The following is a 24,729-nucleotide window of genomic DNA, read 5'->3' on the forward strand; positions in this document are numbered from 1 at the left end:
CATCCTGTAGGCGCCCTTCCTCACTCACTTCTCGTCATGGCACCTCACGACACCTACAAATTAAAATGACCCTCCTCTTGCACCTGGCTTCCGCCATGTGTCAACTCCCTACTGAGACCTGTACAAGAATGTTACACATTCTCTCTAAAACAATCTCCCGCCAACCTGTAACCCTGTGTAAAAACATTAGTCAGCAGTTACATGTTAAGCTCATTTAACTTCATCTGCTTCTCTCACCCCAACCGGTCGCAGCAGATGGCCCCGCCCCTCCCTGAGCCTGGTTCTGCCGGAGGTTTCTTCCTGTTAAAAGGGAGTTTTTCCTTCCCACTGTCGCCAAAGTGCTTGCTCATAGGGGGTCATATGATTGTTGGGTTTTTCTCTGTATCTATGAAGCGCCTTGAGGCGACTTTTGTTGTGATTTGGCGCTATATAAATAAAATTGAATTGAATTGAATTGAATTAACTCCCAGCTCCACCTGGAACCTGTATCCTGGAAAACAAATCTGTTAAATCAAACATCTTATTTACAACCAACTATAAATCATGAAAGCGATAAAGTATTCAGCATAACAGACAAGTATCATGTTCAGGATTTCTCAAATCATTAAATCACTATTAGTGCCACAATTTATTTTATCCACAATTTAATCAGTGACTTCCTTAAGCAATGTCACTCCACTTGTTTTATCACTATGAGCCCCCTATTAAACTGTTCCATAAAAACTGCATCTCTTATTTGTTTTCTCATGTCCCTTGTCTGTTTTGTACCGAATCCTCCACATGCACTCTTAACAAAAGCAAAACAAACATTAGCAACACATTGACCATCTCGGGTTAGGCGTCAGCCCTCCACATTCCAGAGGTGCTATAAAAAGATTTCCTGTAAAAAGAATCACACTGTTTTCATGACCGGATGTGTCTCCCCCCATATTCACTCCCCTGTAGTATTCAACATTTTCCCAAGAACACAGTTTAATAGCATCACCAACTCATAACCTATAAACACAGTTTCTTCACACATAAGCCCAGAAATCCTGTAGTAGGAAAACATTATTAGAAAACATTAACTATTTGTCCAGTTATAAATCACATATTCAAAGCACATTAAGAACTGTAATGCTGTAGAGAAGAAAATGCAAATGTTAACGCTGCACAGGTGTATACACCCTTTCTCACAGTAATCTCTGTGAGCAACACAAACCCCTGAACAACACACCTGTTAGATTCACAAACACAGAAAGTGGCATTTAAAAGTTAAATCGTCATGCAACCTCAGATGTTGCTGTCATCCTTCTGCTCCTGTAAAAAGAAACACACATAAATTCATCCACCCTTTTGGCCTATCTAGGTGGAGGTTAACCTTGAGTCGTGGTCAAGTCTTGTCAGCTTTTACCAGTCAGTCAGTTTGTTTTTATTTCCAGTCTTTCATTCATTCATTCATCCATTCTTTGCTGATAGTGGAAACCATCGCCGCATTTAGATTTCCGTGCTCAGCAAAATGACGTCATTTCAAAAAGAAAAACTCATGACTCATAAAGTCACAAACATGCTGCCAGCTGCTGTTTGCAGTAAAGTCAAGCTGTGTGTCTAGTATATTTGTCATGTGACTCCAGACCTTTATTATAAACATGTAAGTGACTAAACTGGGAAGAAAGTCAGTGTATTTCACCTGTATCTGTGTCACAGATACTAAAAACTTTCTGGTTTCTCAGCAAAAGTAAAGGAATATATTAAATTTCAATTCTATTTAATTTACATAGCAACAAATCACAACAACAGTCACCCCAAGGTGCTTTATATCATAAGGCAAAAACCCAATAATAATACAGACAAAATCCCACCAATTAGATGACCCCCCCCCTTCCTTAGAGCAAGCACTTAGTGACAGTGGGGAGGAAGAACTCCCTTTTAACAGGAATAACACTCCAGGAGTTCCAGGCTCAGGGAGAGACAGCGATCTGCTGTGACTGGTTTGGGGTGAGGGGAGGAAGACGGGAAAAAAGACACACTGTGGAAAAGAGCCAAAGATTAATAATAAATAATGATTAAAAGCAGAGTGGAGCATAAGAAAATAAATCCAATAAAACCACATCATGGGAAGCCTCCGGCAGGCTAGACCTATTGTAGTGTAACTAAGGGAGGATTCAGTCACCTGATCCAGCCCAACTATATGCTTTATGAAAAAAAAACCCCAAAAGGTTTAAGCCTTAACAGTAGAGTGTGTCTGACTCTGGTTGCACAGAAGAGGGCCCCGAAAGCTGAAGGCTCTGCCTCCCTTTCTACTTTTAAAAATCCCTCAGAACCAAAAGTATATTTGATGACTTTATGGTGTACATTTGTGAGTTATACCAGGGAGTCCATTAGCTCTAAATTTGAGGAGCACAGTATGCAGACTTGAACGCACTGAAGATGTAACACTATTAACAAGATAATCAACCTCTGTGGGAGTAGCGTTTAGGTAGCTCCCCTGCACTGTGTTGGCACATGGTTCATTGAAAGCATCAACTTTCCCTCACTGTGATGCACAACAGTTTAACAGTAAGACTTTATGCCTAAAACCAGGACTTTGAAACTTCATTTAACATTTTAGGTGAATTTCTTGTTTAAAAACAGTTGCTTCTGTAGTGTTATAACAACATTTTTGTAAGGACACTGTTTTCATTTCCCCTCCCTTTAGGACCCTGTCATCAAGATACCATTCAGCAATGTGTACCAGCATGTGTGCACATACCGGGACCTGTACTATAAAACATTTGAGCTTCCCGCCTGCCCACCTGGTGTAGACCCGATCGTCACCTACCCTGTGGCTTTGAGTTGCCACTGCGGTCGCTGTGCCATGGACACATCTGACTGCACCTTTGAGAGCCTGCAACCTGACTTCTGCATGAATGACATCCCTTTCTACTACTAAAAGAAGCTCAATCATATTTAAACACATTATACAGAGTATACGGAAGCTGCCCTGTTGTTTAGAATCAACCAGTAATTACAAAAAAAAAAAAAAAACGTTTCTGCTATCGAAATAAACACATGATGAATATTTCTCTCAAACAGTGTCTTAAAAAAAGATAAAAGGTAATTGACGCCTGACGTCTGAAAGTTGACGCCACAGCTGGAGTAACTTTAACTTTCCTCATATCTTAAGGCCAGCAGAGATTCAAAATGACATCTGTGTAAAATTTACATGGAAAAAAGTTCTTTCTGTAAAGTGATATATAACCTAATTCAACAGTTTATGAAGAATTTATGTCCCATTGCTAGTTTCAAGTCTTACTGATGTGACACGATGCATTCACTTCATAAACTGTGGATCCGATTACAGTCAGCCTTAGTAACTCTAATTTGTGACTCTAATTGGATTTCATCTACTTTAATTGGACATTAAAGTAGGCAAGAAAACTACATTGAAGATGGTTGAGCTGGCTAAACGCTGGTGGTAGAGATGAAGATGGCGGCTTGAATGGATCACCTATTAGTGAAGAAACGATTTGACTTTTACCAATGGGATCTTAATATCATAGCTGTTAACCTCCCTTGTGGCCATAAAATGTGGAAGCTGCAATGCCCATCATGTTGAAAAGAAAGTTCAAGTTCTCTGTTCAGCTAAAAGAGACTTTTTCACTGGGATGTCAGACCTCAGGATCTTAAGCAGAGAAACAGCCAGTTTTTTATTGATGAAAAATGTATTTCTTTATTTCTTTATGTGAAATAATTATGGAAGATAAGCAGTCAGATCGGGGTGTCGCTTCAGAACGCAACAACTGACAGCACCTTGGGTCATCCCTTTGTCGCTGACAATGTACCACCTGTTGGTCTTTTCATCATAGCACTCCAGATTGCAGAATAAGCCGCCATTGTAGAAACCTCCAACCACATACAGCTGGTCCTCCAGCACTGCAATGCCGAAGTTTTTACGAGGGTGTAACATGGGAGCAACGTTGCGCCAGCGGCTTGTTCTTGGGTCATATGCGATGACACTACGCAACTGAGTGATACCGTTAAAGCCACCAACCTGTGCAGACAAAGGACTTGTTACAGTCTGTAACGTAAAAATGTTCTGTTGTAAAAAAGTAAATAGGTCTCCAGATTCCAAAATATCTGATTCTAGGGTAATTATAGAAATCACATTCCAATAACCCAGTACATGGTACTTGGAAAATAATACAGACTCCCAAATACAGGTACAGTAAACATTCCATGTTTGAATTTCTGTCCGTAATAAGAGTATGTTTTAAGCTCTTCTTACTACAAAGATTTCGTTATTGTAGGCGACCACGGCTCCCCCAGTCCTCCCGGTTTCCATGGGTGTGATCAGTGTCCACTGGTTGGTGTCAGGGTTGTAGGACTCAGCACATGACAGAGGTTCATCTTCAGTAAGACCACCACAAATGTACACCTAGAAATTAAAATCAAGTTTAAGTCAAAATTACTAGTTAGTTTGTTTGCTTGCTTGTTTTAATCAATTTTAAATCATGCCTTTTATCTGTTTTTGTTTCTAATGTCTCTGTAAAGCACTTTGAATCACCTTGTTGTTGAATTGTGCTATACAAATAAATTTGCCTTGCCTTGCCTTACTAGAATTAAATGTTTCAGCTTCCAGAAAAAACTTACAAACACTAAAAATGTCTGTGAAGGTTCTCAGTCATCCAGGTCATCGTATTCTAAGGAGCTTGGAAAGAAAAGCATCTGGACTTCTTTAAGTTGCTTGAAGACTTTTCACCTCTCATCCGAGAAGCTTCTTCAGATCTAAGAGTCAAATGGTGGAGAGTCCCAGATTTAAGCCCTGTGGGAGTTTCCCCCCAAGAGGGACAAAGGACCCCCTGATGATCCTCTACCTAATTACATGAGCCAAGGTGTGAAAGAGGGTGTGGGTCACAATCAGCCAGGGTTTCAGGTGAGCTCATTGTGAAACCTGGCCCCACCTTATCAAGCGAATTCCTGAGATCAGATGGCCCAGGATGTGAGTGGGCGTTAAGACGTCTGGGAAGGGAACTCAAAACTGGATTATAGATGGCAGACAGCTGGTGTCGTAAGCCACCGCCTCTGTTCAAAGATGGTCGCTCACAGTGGTCATAAATGGCTTCTTTCACTCCTCTTTCAAACAATCTGTCCTCCCTGTCCATAATGTGAACATTGGCATCCTCGAAAGAGTGACCGTGGTCCTTTAGATGCAGATGGACTGCTGAGTCTTGTCCCGTGGAGGTGGCTCTTCGATGTTGTGCCATGCGCTTGTGAAAAACTAAAAATGTTTTCATCAGATTTCTGTGTAGCTACTTTGCATAATAGTAGTAAAAATCTAAAAATGATGGTGTTATCCTAAAACATTTAGTTTTAGCAGAGGTTTGCTGCATTTATTTTCTGTATTTTGCAGACTTAAAAAATATGGATGCAGAAATTATAAAATTGCTATTTTTCACGATGTGAGGGTGAAGTAACCATAACCTTCTCCCTGAGCTGTTGGAATAATGGTAATAGAAATATTTAGCTTAAAAATAAAATATTATAAAACTGATACAATTCATAAACTATTCATATTTTCCACAGAAAGGTCCAGTGATGATTAAGCCCTCAAGCTGAAAAGTACATTTGCAAATCAGTGCCATGTTAAGCAAAACAAATAAAACAGGAATAAAGAAATTGCCAAGCCATAATATTCTTTTTAAAAAAACATATGTTTACTGAGATTAAATTAACAAAGAGATCCCAACCGAACCAAAAAAAACCAAAACAATCCTTTGCAGGATTGTTATAAGTTTGCAAGAAAAAAAAGTACCAACCAAGGAAAGAATGTCTTTCTCAATACTCATGACATAAATCTAAAAAAAATATAAATAAATATTCACTTTTTAAAAATTACTCCCATTGGCCAGCTTTATAAGACTATTAAAAAATGTTTTTTGCACAGAAACTCACAGAAAAGTAATATTTTACTGTGCTCTCATGTTCCAGTGCATAAATGCGTTGGTTGGCTGGCTCCAAAAGATAATAAATCCCCATATGTTGTAAATCCAACTACATAGCCTTAAAAATCATTTTTACAGCCAGACACAAAAGGCCAAAAAAAACCTAATCCATATGGATAGTGTCCTGGCTACAATTTGGGTTTGTGACTGCTTTGGGACGTGTACTGACAGATTAAGGCAGTGGCAGGTGCATTTCTAATGGAATTATGTGACTGTACATTTTATTGACGCAGCTTGTTAACCAAGGTTGTTAGCATTACCAGTTAACTTTGTCCACCACTTTCTCCACAAAACCAACATGGCAGAGATCTTCCACTACCTCAATTCCACTTACCTTGCCGTGTAGTGTTGCAGCACCAGCTTCTGCCCTGCGCTTGTGCATCGATGCAATCATAGTCCACTGGTTGGTGTCAGGCTCATATCGTTCTGCAGTTTTCAGTTTCTTTTGGTTTTGGCACCCGCCCATAGCATATATGCAGCCATTCAGTGTGGCCACACTGAGAAAGCCCCGCTCTTCATGCATCGGCCCCACCTCTGTCCAGGTTTGGTTGGTGAGGCTGAACCTTCTCACATGACTTGAATAGCTTATGAAATCAAAACCTCCGATGCAATAGACACATCCATTGAGGTAAGCACAACCGTAGAATCCCAGAGAAGCATACCGTGTCCAGCTCAGCGGCACCCAGTGGTCAGCTCGGACATTGTACAACTCAATCTTGACACTTGGGAAATGACTCACCCATCCACCAACGGCCAATAAGACTTCAGACGGCAGGCGTGTTTGGGGCATAGGTCTCTCCACAATGGACTCATTTAGCATCTTCATGGCAGTGGTTACCATATCCATGCATGCCGGACTACTACTCACCACATCATTTCTGCTCACAGTGCCAACCAAGTACTCAGTGGGTATTAATAGTAGGCGGACCTGGATGAAAACAAGAATCATAAGGGGAAAAGGCAAGAAATACAACATTAGACTGTATATAAGAGTTGGATGTAGCCACCATGCCACCACCCATTAGTGAAGTATAGCACTATCCCTATAATCAAAATGTCATGGAATCACCCAGATAGCTATGGTAGCTCCTGGCATCGCCTCCAATCAGCTGTGGCATTGCCCTTAAAGACCCTAACATTACCTGTAAAGAGCCACAACATCACCTGCCAAACAGCAATGGCAGGTCATGGCATTACCTCCAAACAAGCAGTGGTGCCACAGTCAAGCTTCAATGCCATTATCTGAGCACTGAGTAACCTCCTGCTGTAGAAACAGGTCCCACAATGAGGGTGTGTCCTGTTGTAAATGCCTAAGGTCCAGTCAGTAAGTTCTGGCAGAACACGATGGGCATAGTCAACTTTTCTGTCAGAAAAGCTAAAGTGCAGTTCAGACACATTATCAATAATGCACTTCTGAAAGTACAAAACAACGGCCAGTTTTATCTGGACGCAAGTGTAAATAATACTTTTACAATTTATTAAGGACTAAATGATGAGCACCTTCTGATGCACACTCCCAAGTGAATTAGAAACACCCCCCCCCCCCACCCCACCCCCCAATGTGATTAAGAATGAAGAAGAATGATTCCCCTACATTAACTCTATTACCAAGCCTTAAGTTTGAGTAATTCTGCCATTGCAATTTTAGCTTTTTACACGTCAGCCATAAAAGGCTGATGGGCGAGCAGGTGGGCGGCCTGGACACCCAACTCTGTAAACACAATAGTGTACAATCAAACTTCTTTTTTTTTTTTTTGCATCAGGCATCAAGCTTATGTTTTATTTTTTATTCCTGATTCAAATTGCTACAGCGGAAGTTGCTTTCTATACTTTCAAACTGTACCATTCATTCAACAGCCCCTCACTGAGTAATAAACAAAATAAATGCACTTAGAGGAGCAATTAAATTGATATCCCATTTTCAGTTACCTGCTTGAGCAGTGCGGGCATGTCACACCCACGTTCCACAGGGGAATAGTTGATCCATCTGAGAATGGCCTCAAACACAGTGCTCTCCTGCTTCACATTGAGCTCATCATTCTCGATAAGATCTGATAGTTGCTGCACAGAGAGCTGAAGGAACTCCAAGGAGAGTGCACCAACCTCTTCAAAGTGATGGAGGATGTAGAGAAAGGCCTTTCCCCTGAGGTCAGGACAGTTGTGTAAGTGTGCCAGATTGTAGATACTGACGCAGTTATTTACACAAAGCTTCCTCTCCAGGAAGTCGCAGCAGGCTTGAATGACGCCAGTCACGATAAAGTGGTCTGCTTCCGCCAACAGCTCCAGTACATTGTCCTCCGTCACCACAACAGATTGGGTGTAGGCATATTCCAAAATGAGGCTCATTGCTTTTGGAGACACAGTGGGGAAGTTGTAGACCTTGTTTGATGGTAGTGGTTTGTAGGAGAAGAGATCCCTGTGCAGATTCAGATCAGCATTTTCACATTGTCTCTCTGTCATGGAACTTAAAAAGTACCTGATGTCGTGCAGCTCATAGTTAAATAGCATTTGTATAATTTTTCAGCTGCATGCTTACTTGAGCAAACTGTGATCAAAGAGATATGAAATTAAAGTAACAAAAATCTAAAATGACTTGATTTCAAATGGGCAATCTCCTATTTAAGGTCATCTATTCAGACGTGCAGAAAAACATTCAGCATTGCTGCTATGTTTAGACAGACAGAAAGATATAGAGTTGTCTAGGCATTGTAGCAAATATTCCTATACAGTAACAGGGTTAGGGCGACAGGGGACAGCAGGCATTAAATAGCTGCAAATATAATAACTGAATTTCACATTATCAAATTTACTGACTAGACAGAATTGGAAAGAGCGGACATGTCCCACTGCAACAGAAATGGCATATCATTGGCCACCTCTCAGTCTGGCCCCAAATTGATTACCTGCCTATTTAGACATACAATTTCAGCTAAACTGGTGAAGGCACAGCTAATATCACCACTGATGTGGTCCTTTTGGTGCAGGCCAGTTTGTGCACAAATTTATTAGAACTGCTGCTGCTGTTGTCGTGCTGATGAAATATAATGAGAAAGCCAGTTTATAGCGTCTGTAATCTTTCAAACTACCTCTTAACGGCTCATTGTGGAGTCAAACACAAACCTACACTATATATGTATCCCAACAAACCTCCCAAAATAAATAACTAAATAAAAATACAGGACTGATTTTTTCCCCCCTAAAAATTGCTCCAGAACATTTCTAGTGGTCAAAAAGTACAGTGTAACATTGAAACCTCCCAATACCTGCTGCACTGTGTTACATGAAAACTTTGAAGTAGGATAAATGCAGAACCAAACCACAGCCAAACAACACAGGTCTGCTCACCTGAAGTATGCACTGCAGTTACAGAGGATGATCCTGTGAATTTTAAACTCAACATCTCCAGCTCGGATCACAGAGTCACAAACCTGTCCATCCAGAAAAAGCTCCCTAAAGACGGTACTACGGGCGCTGGTCATTATTCAGATGTTACTCAAGATGTTTAAACTTCTAAAAAATCTCCTGTTTAGTGTTTTCCTTTAGAGATCTGCCTACAGTTTGTGAGGTACTTTGTCTAAATTACTGATTACGTTAACTTATGCTGCCTGGAAAGTGTCACTACTCTGTTTATATTTGAAAATCATAGTGTATCATTCCGTTAATTGACTGTGTGAACGTTAGCATATGCTACTTCCGGTGCGGAAACGCCTTTGGGGAGCTTTGTTTCCGGTGTCCTATTCGCACCTGGTTTATGGTCCAAAACAAGTTAAGCAAATGAATGAATCAAGCGGCAATTTACATTTCTATAGATGTCTTGGGCATTTACCCAATATATCTGTAAATGATGTTCATCGACTTGTTGATATTTTTTCCCTGCACCTCAGGGCAAAAGAGAAAAGGGATTCAAATGTTATATTTCTCAGCTGTCCCTCGTTTATCGCGGGTGTTATGTTCTAAAAATAACCAGCGATAGGTGAAATCAAGTTGCCAATTTTATTTTTTGACGGTGCAAAACGTTTCGTGGACATCGTGGACATACAGTACTGCACTTCAGAGTCACACTGCAGCGATTCTGTACTGTACAGGAGAGACGTCACGGAGGAGATCGTCTGCAGCGATCAGGACACAATGTGACATAAAAAAAAATAAGCATGCAAACTTGCACTAAAAAAATCTGCGAAACAGCGAGGTGAAAGGTGAACCGCGTTATTAGCGAGGGACCGCTGTAATTTTGAAGGTAAGTCACAACATACTCTTCGTAAATACTAATGTATAGAAACCGTTACCAGCAATCATTCATTTTTTGTGTGGCTTTTTTCAGGGTTTGTTAACATGCTGTGTAGGTGTGTACTTGACTAGCTGATCTCGACATAACGGGGAAACATCTGGTTTGACTATTCTTCACCTGTAGTTTGAATGCTGAACATTTGCCTGTTTAAATCATGAGACCAGTCACTATACAGAGATGTGCTTCTGAATGTGGACGAGGTGTCTTCTGCTGCAGTGATGCAGTTCTGCTTGTGTTGAGTGACGTAAACAACTGATCGATCTAAACTCTTTAAATGTCAAAATTGATCATTAGATTTTTTATGACACAACAGTGGTGAGTGTTCCCACCTTCTGCTCTTTGTAACTTAACGCGATCTTTCCGTTTTCGAGTTTTGGACATGATTTTGGAGTATATCTTCGCAGTAGCGATTGACCGCAAAGTAAAGCTACCGGAAATGTACAACCCCACATCCGGTCTCAAACCAGGAATTTAGCATTTTCTCGTACACAGGGTCAATTTGGTTCCACATATTTGTGAGAGCAAACATTCTCTGTCATGAACTTAAACAAGAACCGATTGAGCTCAAGGATGAGTGACTCCCACTTGCGTGATATTTTATGCATCTCAACCACTTCCCTCAAAGCACACCTAATTGCTTTACTAAACTCTAGATCTCAGTATCACCCCTCTCATTAGTCCAGGGATGCCCAAATTCTGTACTGGAGAGCTGCTATGCATGTTTTAGTTCTTTCTGGTTTAGCACAGTTGAATCAAATGAAGAGCAGGCCTCCAGGAGTGACATCCCTGCATTACTCATGTGTTTCTGAACAGTAAAAAGCATAAAGCATGCTAATGCAATACACAAAAGGAAACGTATTTTGTTAAACTCTTAAGATTTGGTTTTAACTGTTGATGTTATGCTCTTAATTCATAGTTGAGTGTGTTGTGTACATATTGTGTAAATTTACAAATGTGTTTATTTCTTGCAGCAAGTGAACTTCCAGTTGTGCAATCTTCCAGTATGTGAAAAACTTTGGCTTCCTGAAAGGTCTTGTAAAAGTCAAAGGGCGAAATTCACTTTAAAAAAAACTTTATTGATAACAGAACACTTTTCATTACTTATAAGGCCTGTTTAAATGTTCATTAGGCAAAGATATTGCAAACTCATGGAAATGTAGGGTATTCTATACAGTTTGTTCAATGTTGTCTGACTCTCCAGATATAAATGAAAGGTGGAATTGTGTCTTTAGAGTTGTAAATGCTTGCCTGAGTGTCTTTTATTTAGGTACATTTCTATTTTAAAAATAACGGGTAATTGTGACTATTAAAATTGTTCTTCATTATATTTTCATGTAACTTTGTTATGAAAAAAAAGTCAAAAGGAACCATTGGCCCCCAGGCATCTTCACTTTATAAAATTTGGCCCTCTTTGCAAAAAGTTTGGACACCCCTGGCCTACATAATAAGAAGTACACACTTGGAGGTTTTTTTTAAATTAAAAAAACTGTTCGATCGTGGCTCAAGAGTTGGGAGTTTGCCTTGTAATCGGAAGGTTGCCGGTTCGAGTCCCGGCTTGGACAGTCTCGGTCGTTGTGTCCTTGGGCAAGACACTTCACCCGTTGCCTACTGGTGGTGGTCAGAGGGCCCGGTGGCGCCAGTGTCCGGCAGCCTCGCCTCTGTCAGTGCGCCCCAGGGTGGCTGTGGCTACAATGTAGCTGCCATCACCAGTGTGTGAATGTGTGTGTGAATGGGTGGATGACTGGATATGTAAAGCGCTTTGGGGTCCTTAGGGACTAGTAAAGCGCTATATAAATACAGGCCATTTACCATTTACTAGGGCTGCCACGATTAGTCGACTAGTCACGATTACGTCGACTATCAAAATCGTCGAAGACTAATTTAATAGTCGACGTGTCGTTTGAAGCTTTGTACGGAGGCCCGCAGGGGACATGGGAGAAAAAAAAATTAAGACAGACTTTTGCGAGATCTCGCAAAAGTTGAATTCCAACAATGGCGGCAGCTACTTAGTTGTAATATTACTCTTTCTGGGTCACAAAATACACTTTTAAGATATTTTGAGGCGTGAATGTAGTTGTGTAAACGTCAGATACCTGCTCGGTTTACAAGACATCACATATTTGCAAAAGTGCTCCGACGTTTTTGGAGATCTGACACCCACTAGCTCGAAGCTAACGGGAGGTCGAGACCTACTACAGCCGGGAGGAACACCGCTTTCCCGGCACATCGTGCCTCGACCTCCCGGTCGGCTTCGAGCTGGCGGCCTCCGAAGAATGCGGCTAAAACTTTTGCGAGATCTCGCAAAAGTCTGTCTTAATTTTTTTTTTCTCCCATGTCCCCTGCGGGGCTCCGTAGCTTTGTAAGATCCCAAAAGACACATGAATAAGTAGTAGGATTTGAGAGTGTAATAACGGACTGAAACAGAAGATGGCAGCACTGCATGTACAAGGACGCCAGCTGCAGTGTTGCCAACTTAGCGACTTTGTCGCTATATTTAACGAGTTTTCAGACCCCCTTAGCGACTTTTTTTCTAAAAAGCGACTAGCGACAAATCTGGCGACTTTTTCTGGTATTATTGGAGACTTATTTATGACGACTTTTTGACGTGAAAACGCATATCGCTCTTACTCGCAACAGGCAGCGGTGATACCTTGGGCACCTCACCCATGCCAAAGCGCTCACAGGCGGAGGATAGTCCTCCCCCAGCTGCTATCAGGGCAGGAGACCTGTGATATCATGAGACAACACCTGTGCGTCCAAACGGCAAATGAATCGCGCATGAGCGAAGCCGCTGCTCCCGCACTGACTGTAACGCAGTCAGTTCTTTTATCGTTATACTTTTTGTGGATCACAAGGTTTAAAACTACTTATCTCTCACACTAGAGCAAGAGCACTAGCTCGATAGCTAGCTGGGGTTCAAGGCTCGCTAGAGCCGGTGAGAACACCGGACTCCCGGCAAATCGTTTTCAAACCCACCGCCGTCTTTCGCTACTCAGGTTAAACATGATATCTAAGTCACTTAGATAACTTAAAAATGTTATTGTTTGGGTTTTTTCAGTATTTTATTTGTTCCTGAGTAAATCGGTTTGGCTGAGATTAAAGTTATAGTTTATACAGTCATTGGTTTTTACACAGCTGAATAAACGTCAACCAGACAGCTGATCATCAGAAGTGTGAGATGCTTGAGAATTTACTCCGGTGTCCTGTTATATTTTAGATAGCAAGGAGCAGACGGCTGAGTTTATTAAACTTCACCGAAACAATCTGCAAATTTAATTAAAATTTAATAAACTATCATCTTGTCTTTATTTTTTAGTTAGCACATACACTTAAAGCTGTAAGCTAATGATAGTTATATTAGAGCAGATGCATGCTGGTGCAGTAAGCTCTGTGTTGCATGATCTGATTAGTGGACTAATTGCAAAAATAATCGGTGACTAGTCGACTATCAAAATAAACGTTTGTGGCAGCCCTATTCGATACTGTCAGTCATGAAATTCTAATAAAAAAAATGGAAAGTATGGGTTTAGGGGAGTGGTTTTGGGCTGATAAAAAGCTATGTAGTGAATATGCAACAATATGTACAAATAAATGAGTAGGAATCTAAATTGATGGATGTTGCTTGTGACATACCTCAAAGATCAGTATTAGGTCCAAAAGAATTCATGGATTCTTTATTGTCATTCGCATCACATGTTTACATGAGGTGTAACGAAAATTACGTGCACGTGGTCCCGGAGCGAAAGAAACAGAGTAACGAAGAAACAGAATAAAAAGAAAACAGAATAACAAGTAATAAGTATTTCAAATAAATCTATGCAATATATCGGGTGTGACTGCTTTTATTTTCTATTTCTGGTACAATACTAGCCTGCAAGCAGGAAAGAAATGATAAGGCAGGGAGTACATGTAACATTATGAGAAAACAGTGCTGAGCATGCTTCTGACTACTAACAACAGGCCAAACCATGGTCTCACACTGCCACCTACTGGTACAAAAATGGAGCATCAGCTACAAATATCCCAGACTAGTTACCAGGTCTATAGTTAAAACTAGTTAATTTAGAGGATTTTCAAAAGAAAATATCACTTACATTTAAAGTAAAATAGCTGAAATATAAGTTAATTCACATAAGTGTGATTAGACGTTAGTGGCTATCACACACACACGTTCATACTGTTGCTCTTTGATTAGATAACTCTATGGCTGCTGTCAATATACAGGCGAAGCTTACGGGTTATGCAGCCAACTTTGTAAGTTGGATCATTAAGTCTATGAATCACCCTGTTAAGCACAAAAAGGTGCTTACACAACTGAAAAAATCTGCTATGTCTTTTCCACAGGGGACTCACCTTTGTATAGCAGACCGATATAGATTGAAGACTGATTGGGTTGGCCAAATAGTCCATTCCAACTTTAACTCTAAGACAGAGGGGTGGCCATCCTTATGGGTAAAAACGTCCCATTTCCTGTATCAACCATTTTATCTGATCCTATGGGTCCTTATTATGGGTCCGTATTACTGTGGTTGGCCAACATTATGGACTTTATGGACAACTTTATGAACTGATTTAAGCCAACATTTACGCCCCCAAATGGGATGATGAAACCTTAATTGTCTATTAATTCTCGTGAATTCTGGATATGACAACACACAATCTCATTTTAGCTGGAGGTACAAGCTGTGTGCTCTCTAACCTAGAAAGAAGCTCTAATAAGGATACTCATCCAGGGCATGCTCCGACTATATTCCTGTCCACAAAATGTTCTATTGGATAAATTCATTTGTCACTGATAAATGTCCTCTTCCACTTATTGAAACTTGCAATTATCAATCTATTGTTATTTCAGATCATACCCCCCTATTGATGAGATGGGGGTTGGATGCCTCACTGCCCTCCGCCTCTGGCAGTGGCCCTTTCTACTAAGGAGGCAAGAGTTCTGCATGTCCTGGTGACCCTCCACCTGTTTCACAGGTGGGTGCAGCCTGATCTATCTAGTGAAAGTCTAGACAGACCAGACCAGCTCAACCACACAGACACTTCCTACCTGTTTTTAGGACAAAAGCAGAGTATGCAATATGTGGGACAAACAAACACACACACACACAAATGGCAAATGTGAGATCATGGGAATCTAAGCAGCTTGAACCGAAAGTGACTAAAAATTGTCAAGGCTGAGCAGGACTCAAGCGCAGACTACGAATCACAATAAACATTTTTTTTATGTACATGACACAGAGTGCACTATATACAAGTGGGGAGAAGGGGTCCAGCGAATCCAGAGGTCCATGGAGGGTGGGGGCTCCACAGGCTCACTGCAACTGCCACACTCACGAACAGGGTCTCAAGGCGGGGCACGGAAAATCTATATACAAGGACAAAATGTTAAATGCCAAGCAAAGCACAAAGAGAAATCAAAATATTTCCAAAGCTAGAATTGCACTAACAAATGTTACACAGTAGTCCAGCGACAAAGGGCTCCAAGCAACTGCCTTCAGAAGTGGCTGGTAAACAGGATGATGAACCTCAGGTGAGAAATTGCTTGCAGGTGTGAGGACAGCAACCGGGAGCCCATGATTAGGTCCACCCAGGCATCGCGTTGTGAGCAGGGAAGCAAGAAAGAAAGTGAGAGAAACAAAAACAAATACATATACATGGACCATGACAGTAATATTTCAGTTTGATCAACCATCTCAACAAGTTCAGTTACTTTCTTTTCAAGCTGCTTACACTACATTGTTTTGTTTTTACACAATCTCAGAAGAGGAGAGCCACTGAGGGAACGCCTTCCGCCCTCCGACGCCTCCACCGTGACCTCCACTTCTGACAGGAATTGCCCACAGATCAAGCATGGAGTGTGCCTGAATGGACATACAGAACTCCAAGGTTCGGCCCAGTGTTGAGGGTTTTCCCAAAGGAGAGGGCCCGGCGGGCGGTGCCTCACAGCCCTCTGCCTCTGGGAGTGGCCCCTTTCTACTAAGGAGGCAAGAGGTGGCCAGGAGTCTGTCAGCAAGTTCTGCATGTCCTGGTGACCCTCCACCTGTTTCACAGGTGGGTGCAGCCTGATCTATCCAGTGAAAGTCTAGACAGACCAGACCAGCTCAACCACACAGACACTTCCTACCTGATTTGAGGACAAAAGCAGAGTATGCAATATGTGGGACAAACACACACACACACACACACACTCACAGATCAGTTGAAAGGGACAGAAGAAATGGCAAAAGTGAGAATATCTCACACACACACAACAGAGGGGGAAGAGATAGAGAAATTGGCAAATGTGAGATCATGCTAAGCAGCTTGAACTGAAAGTGACTGGAAATGTTTACGTTTGATCAGCCACCCATCCATTCTCTGCTGTGTTTCTTTTCCAGTGTCACAGGGCAGCTCGAGCCTATCCCAGCTATCTTAGGGCGAGAAGCAGGGTGCACCCTCGACAGGTCACCAGTCTGTTACAGGGCTAACACAGATACAGACAACCCTAGACACTTAAGAGCATTTCAGAGTTTCTCCACAAACTAGGATTTTGGAAAGAGGCCGGAGCACGTGGAGTGAACCCCCACAAACACTTTGAGAACATGAGAAGTCCATACAGAAAGACCTCAGCCTGATAGTGGAGTTGAACTCAGGACCTTCTTGCTGTGCGGGCAACTATATTAACCACTGTGCCACCGTGTTGCCCTTGTTTCTTCACCCGTCAATGAATTCATTTACTTCATTACTAAGCTTCTTACCTTTACACATGCACCCACACACAGGGGAAAGAGATAGAGGAAATGGCAAATGTTAGATCATCGCACGCACACACACACACTCACAAACGCACAAGCACACAAACAGACACACACAGGGGATAGAGATAGAGGAAACGGCAAATGTGAGATCAAGCTAAGCAGGTTGAATCAAAAGTGACTGGACATATTTACGTTTGATCAACGGTCTCCAAAATGTGAGTGAAGTTGGCCCCCCCACCTTCTTCAAATCCAACAAAAGTGGTATCAAACGTTTGTGCTACGTTTGTGCTGCAAAAATTTTCGTTTGTGCTGCTATCATTTTAAAGATATTAATAAAAATTTCTAGAGGTCATCAGAGGTCAACCAGCCCCCTCATATTAATGGAATCAAACAAAATTGGTGTCAATCAGTTGTGCTATGTTTGTGCTGCTAAAATTGTTGTTTGTGCCGCTATCATTTTAAAAATATTAATAAAACAACGTCTTGATGCGTGCTTAATCATCCGGGTAAGTAAATTCCAAAAGGTTGATTCTGTTCATCCGGACACTTTCAGTGGGAGAAACGTTTCGTCACTCATCCAAGTGACTTCTTCAGTCTCAGCTGACTGCAGTTTTCCCCAATCTTATAAACAGTACATTTGACCTTTACATTTTCATTAATGTCTTTGAAAACAGAAGCAGCACAAACGATGATTTATGCTGACACGAGGAAATCAGATCGTCCTATACTGATATGTGTGTGAGCACATGGTTCCTGACAGTTATTTTGTATCCGTAATCATAATGCAACAATCAAAAAGAGAGGTGTTTGGATAAACTGTTATTTATTTTCAGGCTGTTTTTTCAAGATCCAGTGCATTTAACAGTGCATTGAAACATTTGATGCTGTGACGCAAAATTACCTAAACACCAATGAAAGGGTAATCAGAAACTTACAAAGTAGCCAGTAATCCTGGTGATGACTCGTGTGAACTTAAATCTTCTAGAAAAATATATGTGACCCTAGGACTTGTCATAGGATGCCAATTTAGCCTGCAGCCTGAAAATAGAGCATAAAATGTAAATCATGGATGGAAGGTTACATCGGACACCAAAAAGCATGTATTCATGCACCGCAGACGAGCTTTTCTACACTTCACCCAGACAAGCTGTATTTAAAACCACTAATGTCAGAACCAGTCATAACGTACTGCATGTAATGTGATTAACACAGATCATCTCCTGTCTTTTGCCATGTGTGTGAAAGGGCCACAATGTCTAGCGTTCATGACAGAAAATGGCATCACACCAATCTTATATTTACCAAATTACATTCAAGCTATAATTTTTGAGAAGGTTCATGACATGTAGGTAAAATATTTTCCTCTACAAAACTCTAAATGTCCTTTGGCATCTTTGCTTTTTTGTTAAAATTAGCATACATCTTTAAATTAAATCAAAAGTAAGAAATATATGAAACTGATGTTAACGAGGCAGCTAGTGACTAGCTGAATAAAAAAAGTGCTGATGAGTCTTTGCGGTCACATGAGGCTCAGCTGAAGGAGATGGTGAGGAAAAGGTAACGGAAGGAGAGATGATGCAGAAAGGCACAGAGTAGGTTTCCTCCATTGTGTCTTCACTCCTGCAGTTTGAACTGGAAAGAACTGGTGCTCCATTTGGTTGTGTCACAGTCAAGCATGGTGCGCTCTGTGAAGATCACATTCCCTTCTGCATCTATCAGGATAATTGTATTGGTTCTGAATGGATAACAATACAGAGAAGAAAACAATTGTAAATTTAATATCTAATAAGTATGACAGTGGTTATGAAAAGTCACTTTTCAGACACTGTTTGCCGCTGCCCTGCTAAATGATGTTTTGATAGCTTTGGAAAGGACTAACCCTCTGACCTTTTGGCTACAAGAGAGTGTCTGTACCCAATAATCCAGTGTTTCATTGCTGTGGAGGATTGATTACACTGGGGATTTTTTGTGTGTGCCAAGAGTTCACTGTTCTGTGATATTGCTGTCTAGCACAGTAGTGTAGGTGGAGTTTGGGTGCCCCCTCGAATCCAAGAAATATATTATTATTTGAGGTCTGTCAATTCAAAGCTGCTTTTTACCTGTCCATTTGGAGACAGTAAAAACTAATATTCTTAAAATTCTATTCCTAAAATTAAAATCACAATTCAATTTCAAGTTAATAATATACAAAAGTTAATAATATACAATCTTTTGATTTGACTAAAGCAGAACAATATTTAAAGAAATTTAAAAGGCCTTCTGGGTTTTGTTTGTTTGTTTGTTTGTTTTTTTGCTGTATTATGCTTTTAAAAACATCAAAATCCACAGTCAGATTACAACAAAAACAAACAAGAAGCACTCTGAGAGCGCAAATTGTATTCAATTCAATTCAATTTTATTTATATAGCGCCAAATCTGCTGCGACCGGTTGGGCTGAGAGAAGGAAGACAGGATAAAAGATTGTATTTTATCTCTATTAATATTCATTGCAGATGCAGATATGGAAAGCTGGAGTCTGTGTCGGGATCACCAAGTAGCTGTTCCTGGTTCTTGGTTCTCCGGCTGTTGTACCTGTGTAGTTGGTGCACTGTCCCACAACATCACTCATGCTCAAGATTTACACAGGGCCAGATACCTACATTCAAGCTACCTTCTCGTAACAGCACAGTGATACAGAATTTTAGGATTTGTTTTAATAATGCACAAAAGTATTACAACTTAACTCTTAAAAATGTTAATCAAGAAACTGGGTTTTATGACGTGCAGCATGTCATAGCACGTAAAGCACGTGCAGTGCTTTAATTTGCTTCTCTTGCTATCTATGCATTTTTTCTGATACCTTCACAGGTGTTGAATAAACAAATGTTTGACCCTCACACAGAGCAGCTGTGCACGTCAAATAATGAGAAGTGCCACAACTTTCAATGTGTTAATGCATCAACTTCACTTGCAGCACAGGTGGTGGACTTTAAAGAAGGGTAACAAGATTGAATACACGGTTGTGCAACAATGCTGATGAAGTGAAGAAGCTTCTCGGATGAGAGGTGAAACGTCTTCAAGCAACTTAAAGAAGTCCAGACGCTTTTCTTTACAAGCTCCTTTGACTACGATGACCTGAATGACTGAGAACCTTCACAGACAACAATGCTGATTCTGTAGTTTATTGTATGACACCGTTATGTTTCCTTTACATGAACTGTGGGCAGTAGTAGCACTGATGTTGGTCGCTATGGTATTTGTAACTGTGGGTGTTCCTGTAGGGCTACGCGTGAGAATTCACAAATGTGCTGTTGCAACTTCCTCAAAAGCTGCAGTTGCTGCAGCCTCTGAGAAATGCTCACAGATTGATAGGTATGTTATGGAGCCTCGCAAGGCACATTGAAGAAAAAAAATTTGAACATGTATTTTGCGAGATGAAGATAGTGCTCAGTGGAAGGGGAAACACTCGTGGCTAGGTGTACTTTGATCTGGTGGTCTTTGTTGCATTCATTAACAACCAGCTGCAGTACTCTGTACAGCTTTACAGGTATTGATGGAAGCATGATAAATGCAAAGAAAAAAACTCTCAAGATCTTGCAAAACATTTGTGGGATCTTGCAAAAGTAAGTTTTGACAGAATTTGTTCTGTTTAGTGTGGTGCACAATAGCAATTTTCTAAGATCACACTTTAGCAATAAATTGACTTTGTGAAGTCCTTTATCATTCTTATTGTCATGGGCATATCCTATTATTTTTTTTCTATACATTAGATTTTATTTGTTGTCCCGTATACCAATTTGTCATTCTTTGTGAAATGCAGATGCATAAAACAGTTCTATGCAAAACATGCAGGCTACTTTCATGCTGCACATTCTACAACAAACACTTATTTTGTGTGCATTTGTCTCTTTCAAACAGGTGCCGGTCCTCACCTCTGCAGTGCTGCCGTCTCCTGTAGCGCTGCATGGTTCTAAGCTAAGTTTCCTTTCCTTTTTCTGTTCTCTTAGATTTGTCCTCAGGTTTGAAGTGTCTGTGTTGTGCAGCTGGTCTGGTCTGTCTCTAGACAGTTCAGGCTGCACCCACTAGTTAAATGGTGGAGGCTCACAGCGACATACTCAACACACAAGTTTCTGAACTCTGCATGAGGGTTTCTCCGACGAAGTGAGGGCCGTGAGGCACAGCTCCCCGTCCCCCGGTGACCCTGCTAGGTCCACCTTCTTAGGGAAACCCTCTGCAGAGGAGCTGACAGAGCCAGGAACTTGTGAGTTGTGTGTGTCCACTCAGGCATCATTCATGCTTGTTCTGTAGGCAGTTCCTGTCAGAAGGAGGAGGCGCAGCAGGAGCATCGGGGGGCGGAAGACGGTGCCTCAGTGCCTCTCTCCTTCTGACATTGTTAAAGAAAACACAACAAATTTATAATTATTTATAACATAAACGAGGGAGCGCTGTTTACAGATACTGAAAAGTATAAAATCTGAATCCTTTCTCTCGTTTGCTCTGAGGCGCGGGGGGGAAATATCGACAAGTCGATCAACATCATCTACAGATACATTCGACATCTCGAAAAATGTAAATTGCCACTTGATTCGTCCATTTGGTTGAAAAACCCGACCGTGAACAAGGAGCGAATATCACACCGGAAACTAAGCGCTATGCGCCGGAAGTAGCATATGCTAAGGCGCACACAGGTCTAAGTTATAGGTCTAAGTTCCCCATAATGCACTGGGTGTTTCTTCTTCACTCAACATGTGTTAGTAGACCTCTCTGCATTCAGCCCGTCTGCCCCTCATCTATCGATGGATGTTTGTTAGAGGCTTTGGTTCCCACTGTCGCTCACAGACGGTCACCTAATGTTTCCCTGTGTAACTGCAGGGTCTTTGCCTTATAACATAGAAGTAGCTTGAGGTAACTGTTGTTATGATTTGATGCTGTGTGTGTGTAATAAAGCTCCCTTACTGACAGTGGGTCACCACAGCTTGTAGCTCCATGTATTTGATGTGGCACGTTTGCCCTCGCTGACACAACCCTAAAGGGATTTGTGTGTATGAATAAAGTTTATTGTTCATACAGTTCATTGCCGTATGTCTATGAAAGGCTGAATGAGGGTTGTAGCTCCCTCAGCAGCTGTGGAGCGATGGCTCGTGGTCACCTGATTCAGCCCTGGAGATGTGGTTGGTTAGACACGCTGCTTTAGTTGGACACTACAAACCACACTCACCTGTTTACACAAACACATACACACCTTTTGTGTTACAACCACCTTGTTACACTCAAACACCAGATGATGCATCTGAGCCAACTAAGGATTCACTGAGACTGAAGCTCGAGATCATAAGAATTTGAGGCTCAGCTGATACAGTATCATAGGACAATCCAACCATTGTATGTCAAGAGACTATAGGCAGTAAAAGCTCCATCTGGAGGAGGAACGACGTGATTCAGAGCGTTGCCTCCTGCAGCTGGTGACATGTTCAGATTTCAGCTCTGTCGGTTAGAAAGTCTGTTTTTGTTTTTCATCTGTGTGTTGCTCTTTCATCCTTTTGTTCTTCCTCTTTCTTGCATCAAGCTGGCTGACTTCACCACTGATGAGGTAACCATGAGCAGTAAGCCTCGTGTCGCTCACAGTTACATTTAACATAGTGCGATAAACACACTCAGTCATTATAAGGTACATCCTCTAAAGGTTCACATAACAGACAAACAGGATAATAAAAATAATCTGGTTCTCTGCAGCGTCCTCAGATGAACAACACACAACATTATTAGACGTCTCAGTATTTGTTACACTGAACACAAATATAAACACAACACTTTTGTTTCCATGAGCTGAACCGGATCCTGACTGGTTTTGCGACATGTGTGTCATTGTGCTACACATGTACGGCATATTTCAGAGTGGCCTTTTATTGTGGGCAGTCTCAGACACACCTGTGCAATATTCATGCTGTCTAATCAGCACCTTGACATGCCACACCTCACAGGTGTGGCATGTTAGACTACTTTTAATTAACTGCTTCAGCCCACTTACAATGAAAATGTAACAAAAAATCTTGTTCCTGACCTGTGCAGTATGTTAACACTATTGGAAGTAAAAATAACTCTAATTTTGAAAACACAACTTTCTTTCTTTCTTTTTTTTTTAATAAAGCTCTGACTTGTATTATGAGTCTGTGGTCTGGGAGAGAGTCTGTAACTCTGTCTGCAAAATACAGGATATAATGACCAATGTTGGGCAATTAATTATATAGTTACTTCTTCAAAAAAGTAACCGAGTTATGCAAACAAAGTTTTTTGCAGCTGTTTACCTAAAAATGTAGCCAAGGCGTTTTTTAATTAAACATTTCAAACTATTTACAGAACAATCAGCTGTTCTGCATCAAATCCGATGCCACACAAATTATTTGTGCCACTCCAAAAAATAATTTGTGTCCACTATGAGATGAAGGAGAACAACAGCCTGATACCTGCAGGACAACAGCAGATGTATCACTGCTGTAACACCTGTAACATTCAGCAGTCGCCTCATTGTTCTGACACACACAACAAAACTGCTGACTACACTACACACTCACTACATAAGATTTGCGCTAAACGTCGCAAATCTCTCACATCTCCAAGCACCGCCGTCACTCCTAAAACTTCCTCCCGTTTCTAACCCTTGCCATATAATTTTTGATTGGTCCACATGGTACATTTTTCCACCAATAGGAAAGGGTGGTGGGGTGTTGTTTTTGCTCACAGGCTTTCGAGCGTTTTCCTTATAAAACGGCGTTTTCACCGTTTCTTCCCGCAGTAAATATAAACAACGACAGTATTCAGGAAGAAAACCAAACATTGCAGATATTTTTATCATAACTCTGGTTGTACGCGGCCGATCAACACAATTTAAAAACTGGTATAAAGTCCACACTTTTCCCGTCAGTTGTTCCGTCGGTCCTGCTCACATCTCCAATGGTTGTACACGTTGTCATTAACGTGGCTTCACTCCACATCAGCCGCTTTGCTAAAACACCTGTAAATGTCCAGTTTTGTTTATTGATCTAAGCCTGAACAGCTACGCGTAGTGTCCAGTAGAGGGCTCTGTTGTTTAGTTAGCGGCAAGCTGCACTTCCAGCTCAGACCGGTTTTTGTGGCGCACATGTCCCAGTAGGCAGCTCTCAATGAAGCGTGAAGCAGCGTGATACCGGACTCTAGCAAAATTAACAATTTGCAGCCCTTGGAATGCGGAGCGAGGTACATGTTTTAAGTTGTATTTGTTTGCTTAACTGATATTTTGTTGTATTTTCTGCATTATTTGAGTTCATATTTGTAATAAGCGTCTAAGAAAATGTATTTTGTGTTTCTGTTTAGTTTTCACGGTGCATTGGTGCACCTCAGCACTGTTAGATTCTGAATGAATCTCAAAGTAAAAATTACTGCACCCGTCGAGGCTCTCTCTATTTCTTCCTTGGTCCGAGGGACTGCTACAGTGAAAACTCGATCGCTGAGTGAAGGCTACTTGCTAGCTCCCATGCCAGATGAGTGCAGCCCGTGCCACGAGGTGGGTCCGTGTGTCAGCTGTGAGATATTTCTACACCAGTCAAGATCATCTTTGCTTCGTCGCCTACCTCCCCTTTGAACTCTGATGGTTACTTTACGAAGGTGCAGGTATTATGCCCATTAAGGACTTTGCTGATAACAAAGTTAAAATGTCTGCACACTAATTCAGAGTTACTTGCCTTAAATATTTTTGTGGTTAAAGGTATACTGCATTGCACTG

The 24,729-nt window shown here is 41.3% G+C and overlaps 2 protein-coding genes and 2 long non-coding RNA genes across 4 annotated transcripts in view; 2 read left to right on the top strand and 2 right to left on the bottom strand.

Annotated features, from left to right (window-relative positions):
- LOC145432138 (glutathione hydrolase 5 proenzyme-like) overlaps nucleotides 1-4,570 on the top strand; it is a 30,325-nt gene extending 25,755 nt beyond the window's left edge. Inside the window, exon 9 of the mRNA XM_080308744.1 lies at nucleotides 2,678-4,570. Within this exon, the coding sequence (XP_080164870.1) occupies nucleotides 2,678-2,911 (234 nt within the window). The 3' untranslated portion in view covers nucleotides 2,912-4,570. The remainder of the gene's footprint in view (nucleotides 1-2,677) is intronic.
- On the bottom strand, nucleotides 3,665-9,592 carry LOC145432137 (kelch-like protein 10). Its single transcript, XM_080308742.1, has 5 exons — nucleotides 9,309-9,592; nucleotides 7,893-8,379; nucleotides 6,298-6,891; nucleotides 4,247-4,396; nucleotides 3,665-4,012 (listed from the first exon to the last, which is right to left on the bottom strand). Exons 1-5 carry the CDS (start codon nucleotides 9,440-9,442, stop codon nucleotides 3,713-3,715), a joined length of 1,665 nt encoding a protein of 554 aa, XP_080164868.1. The 5' UTR covers nucleotides 9,443-9,592; the 3' UTR covers nucleotides 3,665-3,712.
- Nucleotides 9,593-17,797: 8,205 nt separating this feature from the next.
- Nucleotides 17,798-21,267, bottom strand: LOC145432140 (uncharacterized). The gene is made up of 2 exons (XR_013912418.1): nucleotides 20,903-21,267; nucleotides 17,798-18,726 (listed from the first exon to the last, which is right to left on the bottom strand). It is a non-coding gene; the product is annotated as an uncharacterized LOC145432140 (long non-coding RNA).
- Nucleotides 21,268-23,983: 2,716 nt separating this feature from the next.
- Nucleotides 23,984-24,396, top strand: LOC113031662 (uncharacterized). The gene is made up of 2 exons (XR_013912419.1): nucleotides 23,984-24,203; nucleotides 24,321-24,396. It is a non-coding gene; the product is annotated as an uncharacterized LOC113031662 (long non-coding RNA).
- Nucleotides 24,397-24,729: the final 333 nt, after the last annotated feature.

The sequence above is a fragment of the Astatotilapia calliptera genome, chromosome 12 (genome assembly GCF_964374335.1).
Source record: "Astatotilapia calliptera chromosome 12, fAstCal68.1, whole genome shotgun sequence".
Classification (NCBI taxonomy): Eukaryota; Metazoa; Chordata; class Actinopteri; order Cichliformes; family Cichlidae; genus Astatotilapia; species Astatotilapia calliptera.

What these genes read in the sequence shown, in the direction of transcription:
- LOC145432137 (XM_080308742.1), bottom strand. Translation starts at nt 9,442, where the DNA reads ATGACCAGCGCCCGTAGTACCGTCTTTAGGGAGCTTTTTCTGGATGGA. An exon ending in TGCCCGCACTGCTCAAGCAG is followed by an intron (nt 6,892 to 7,892) that starts GTAACTGAAAAT and finishes GTTTTCATCCAG; the next exon opens with GTCCGCCTACTATTAATACC. An exon ending in CTGCAACACTACACGGCAAG is followed by an intron (nt 4,397 to 6,297) that starts GTAAGTGGAATT and finishes TTTAATTTCTAG; the next exon opens with GTGTACATTTGTGGTGGTCT.